We start from the raw sequence: 4729 nt of genomic DNA on the forward strand, positions 1-4729 counted from the left end.
ATGCAGTTACAATACGGGATATGCTATTTTGTATTTTCGATATGACGGCTAGGAAATTCTGGTATATGAAAAAACTTACTGATGTTAATAATTTTTATATTCAAAATATATGTATAGCGACCAAACCAGTAAATGGGTCCTCATTATCTACTAGTTAAATATCTTCCTTTTAATCTCAGAAACTATAAAAAACATGTTTGTGTTCCAGGTACACAACTAAAAATAGATTTTGTTGTATTTATTTTCCTTGTGCGCAGTAGCAAATTACTGGTAAAGGCACAAGGTTAGTGAGTTCAAACTACTTTATTACCGAATGCTTTCGCTCATTAGCTCAAGTCAAAATGTTTGTGTCATTCAGTTTAATATTCCTCTGTTTATTTTCTTTCTCGTGTGCCACGAAGATCGGTAAGTTTGATATTCCATTTTTCACTACTTTTTTTTACATATTTTGCTTCAGATTACTACTGGAGAGATTTTACTGATGAGATCCCTGACGATGCAGTTCCGGGTGGAAAAGATAAAAATGGCAAAACGACCTACATAGTTCAAGTGTACATTCCAAAACACGGTATTCTTACGACACGATTATACGAAGGGCAAAAATCTGTTACGGCTTCTAGATATGGTATCCACACATCCGAATCATTTATAAAAGTCTTATGCAGTTCTCAACCGGAGAATTTGTCGTGGATTCCATCCACAGCCGCCAATCTCCACATAGATACCATTGGTCAAAATCTGGTGCCGGGTGGAACAGAAAATGGAAAACTTCTCCATATTGGAAGGGTGTCGTATCAAGGAGAAGTCATAGTTGGAAAAGTTTGCGGTTACAACATTGGAAACGCATTGATGTTTTTCCCATATGGCAAAGATGAAATTAGCGTAGGGTCCTATGAAGTGTTGGTGTATGACGACAGTCCTAAAATAGACGAACGAATTTCACTTACAGAATAATTCTAAATTTTTTATAGCACAGACTCCCTCACCTCCAAGAATTAAAGTTTGGCAATATAATAAAAATTGATGCACATTTAAAATCATATTTATATTTTGATGGGAACATATGTTATCAATGTATTATCTACATTTCTATTTTTTTTTTTTGATAAGAAGTTCCTGTAATCATAATTATTTAAAAAAATCTCTGATTACTTATTAGATTATTATTATTATTATTATGCAATAGTTTGTAGCTTTTAAAAAACTGTTGCTGTTTAATTTTCGTAGGTAATATTAATTGATATTTTTATGTTAGGGTTCATTCATTACGAAAACCATAAATCTTTAAAGAACCTTATGAAAAGAGTTCTTATTTGTGAGTATATTGTCCAAACATATCGTAAAGAAAAATAATAAAACTTTTTATATCTTTGACTATTTTGCATTTAAATTTGACAACAATTTTTGTCTTAGGATGTCTGAAAAACCTGCCACAAATTATTTTGTGATGTCACTTAATTAAGATGACAGATATTAAAATATTGTTGTTACTATTATTATTATAATTTGCGAAAAAATTTATTCGAACACTAGATTTGTTTAGAGGCCACTCAGTATACGTTGGATCTACATTCTCGAATTCTGCAACAGATACATTTATTAGAATACGCCTTGGCTTTTCCAGAACCATTAATCTTAACAGTATCCACCACCTAATTGAAGCCCCCAAATGTACGAAAAGGCGAAATGGACCCGATTTACTTTCCCCCCACAGCGAAACTCGCTGAGTGCCGGATATGAAAGATAACACCACCTAGCACTGGTTAAATATAACAAAAGTGTTAAAATGGCAGGAAATGATACTCCAGTGCCATTAGTCGATTTCCTGACATTCGAGAATAAATAAATAACAGTTACACTAGAACCGTCCAATTTGCACAATAAAATTTAATTTCCACAATACAATACAGAAACGTCTGTTTCTTCGGATCGTATTCCGCGAAAATTGTTGTTCATTTTGGTTTTCGACTAACGTGAAACTCGAGATGAGATTTTATCTGAGAAGGGTTTACGTGATCGACTCAAGTTATACAGGGAGCAACAATTATTGGAATCATTGTTGAGTTTAAATTGTTGGATTTTTCTCACGATGTACTGGCAGAGTAGTTTAATTGCAAATGTTACGGTAGCAGCTCTCCCAAAAAAAGGATATCAACAGGGAGTCCGAATTAACCAGGTGAATACATACTGCGTATTAAATTAAAATAACGAATTTGGATAGATTGTTTGAATAATTTATGGGAGTTAGACGTCGGTTTTAACAGGCAAAAATTGACTAAATTCGCATGCACCTGCTGGGAAAAATTGGAAGTGGTTGTTTATAAGTGCTCGTTATAAACATTCAGCAAAATATTGGCAGTTATGAAGTCATGCTTAATTTTTTTATTAAAACAATTTGCCAAGTTTTCGAATATTCTCGTAACGAAATTTAAATTATAATGAAAGAATTCAGTTTGTGCCTATTATTAAATTTGGAATATTTAGTTGTTATTTGATTACAATTTCAGTAAAATTAAATCCCTAGAAGTAAAAATTATTGCCTTCGAAAAAATATCCATGAAAGACAGTTGGGTTGGCTATATCATATAAAGAGAATTTCACAAGACAAATTAATAAGAAAAGTATAAAAAGCAAAATCAGAGGGATAAAACAACAGAGGCAGGCTAAGGGAAGAAGAAGAATTATATATTATCTATACACGAAATTTCTAACATACATACAAATTTTGACAACACTCGGTCCGAAAATTATCTATCCAATAAAAATTGCCACAGGATGACAGACGGCAAACAGATAGACAGACGGAAACGAGAGACCTGCTTTTTCGTTATTCTACTCTGGGGGTCATGAAACGTCTAGAAAATCTGAAAGTAGCCAGTCGCACCTTATTACAATATTACCGTAGCTTACATTCGGGAAGTAAAAATTCATAGAATGTTTGCCCAAGTTGTTCGTTTTTTCGAATGTTCGATTCTTTATAGATGGTTCTCAAAAAACCCTAGTAAAAATTCGAACAAAATTTCCAATGATAAAGGACAATTTTAACACAATGTTATGAATCTATTATACCCGAGTTGAGCATCCTTTTTCACAGACCGGACTCCAGCCTAAGTTAGATTTATTTCATAAAGTAGACATCCATCATCCTCTTTCAGTAAGTCGAAACGAAAAATATTAATTAAACTAAATAATTAATATTCCTTATTAATTAAAGTGCAATAAATAATATTTTATCCAGCTTATAATTATGGCTGGTAGCGGCTCAAAGCGACATTAACAAGGCGACAAAATTAAATTCTCAGGACATTAATAACTCGAACTTGAACCTGTGGAATCTTAACGCGACAAGGATAAATATTTTAACAGTTAATTTTACATTCAATTCAGATTAACTTAGCCAGTTGACAAGTTAATATTACCAGTAGTTAGGAAGATCGCCCGATGTTGAACATTGATATTTATGTAAAGCTCCTCATAAATTTATATTTAATTGTCACATTGAAACGCTCATCTTAACGCAAAGCACAAAATGTGGCCTTCACACTCTAAATGGATTTCAATAAAATCGAAACTTCTTTAGTACGACGAGTTCATGCTTTACTTCGGCGAACCCGTCCGCATTAACTTTAAAACGTTGCGTTCGCGCGATTTACGGAGGGTTGGGACCCCATAAATTTTTTTAACGCCACTTAAAATTAAACGTCCTGTATAATTTCAGGTGACGGAACGGCTGTCTGCAACGAACGAATAATTAAAGCATTCCGTGCCGCTGAACTAAAGTAACCATATTCAGATGCAAATTAATTGAGACATTCGTCAAGTTGGTTTGTTCTTATTTGTAAAGCATCGCGTTACATTGTAATTGTGATTAATTATTTTATTTAAAAGTCGGTTTTGCATTTGGGGGGTATAATGATGTTGGTAAGTTTATCAAATAGTGGGCGAAGGCTGAAGTAATTTAATTTAAATAAGCCAGGGGCGTAACAAGAGGTTGGCCGATCGTATCCTATTTCGCGTCATTAACCTAAATTAAAATAGAAACTCAAAAGTTTTTTATTAATTTTTGTTCGTAGATGTGTACTTAATTAGACAGTCATATAGTAGTACATAACAAATTTGGAAGTCACAGTTGTTTTTTAAATGTTTTTTTGTTTTACTTTTTGAAAAATATTTTGTACCATTTTGAAAGCATTCTTTATTAAAAAAAAATGTAGAACAACATACACGTAAAAATTTAAACTGTTCACCTTTTTTAAAAAATGTAACAAAATGGTCTCTTTATTTTAAAATTTAGTAGATTTGGACTTTAATTATACATTTCGTAAATTAGCTGTGTGTTGTAACAGAATCAAGTATAGATTTAACCCTCTGAAAAACAAAAAAATTGTAACACATTTTTTAAATTTGTAGTTTTTTAAGTATAATTCTGAAACTGCGAGATATACTTTCATATTCCAACATAAAATACAGCATTATTTTCTAACTTAACCTAAATATAGTGTTTTTAACTTTACGGGGATTTCTGTAGTGGCAAGAAAAGGATCCACTGCTTATGTACTGAAGGCCAAAGATAGTTTTTTTTTGTTTAAAATACTTATATTGTTACGTTGATCGGTAATTAAAATCGGCGTGGATAAAACTCAATAATTTATTTCTCAGTAACTCAAATTTACACGACTAATTACACATCGATTATGTACAAAATAATTCTGGCGCAACTTGACTGGAT

At 32.2% G+C, this 4729-nt stretch overlaps 1 protein-coding gene across 1 annotated transcript; it reads left to right on the forward strand.

The window, feature by feature from the left end:
* Positions 1–305: 305 nt before the first annotated feature.
* LOC135132817 (uncharacterized) lies at positions 306–972 on the forward strand. Its single transcript, XM_064061018.1, has 2 exons — positions 306–405; positions 458–972. Exons 1-2 carry the CDS (start codon positions 342–344, stop codon positions 952–954), a joined length of 561 nt encoding a protein of 186 aa, XP_063917088.1. The 5' UTR covers positions 306–341; the 3' UTR covers positions 955–972.
* Positions 973–4729: the final 3757 nt, after the last annotated feature.

This window comes from Zophobas morio, unplaced genomic scaffold (genome assembly GCF_036711695.1).
Source record: "Zophobas morio isolate AGI-343-1 ecotype UQ-CSIRO unplaced genomic scaffold, CSIRO_AGI_Zmor_V1 ptg000021l, whole genome shotgun sequence".
NCBI classification, from domain to species: Eukaryota; Metazoa; Arthropoda; class Insecta; order Coleoptera; family Tenebrionidae; genus Zophobas; species Zophobas morio.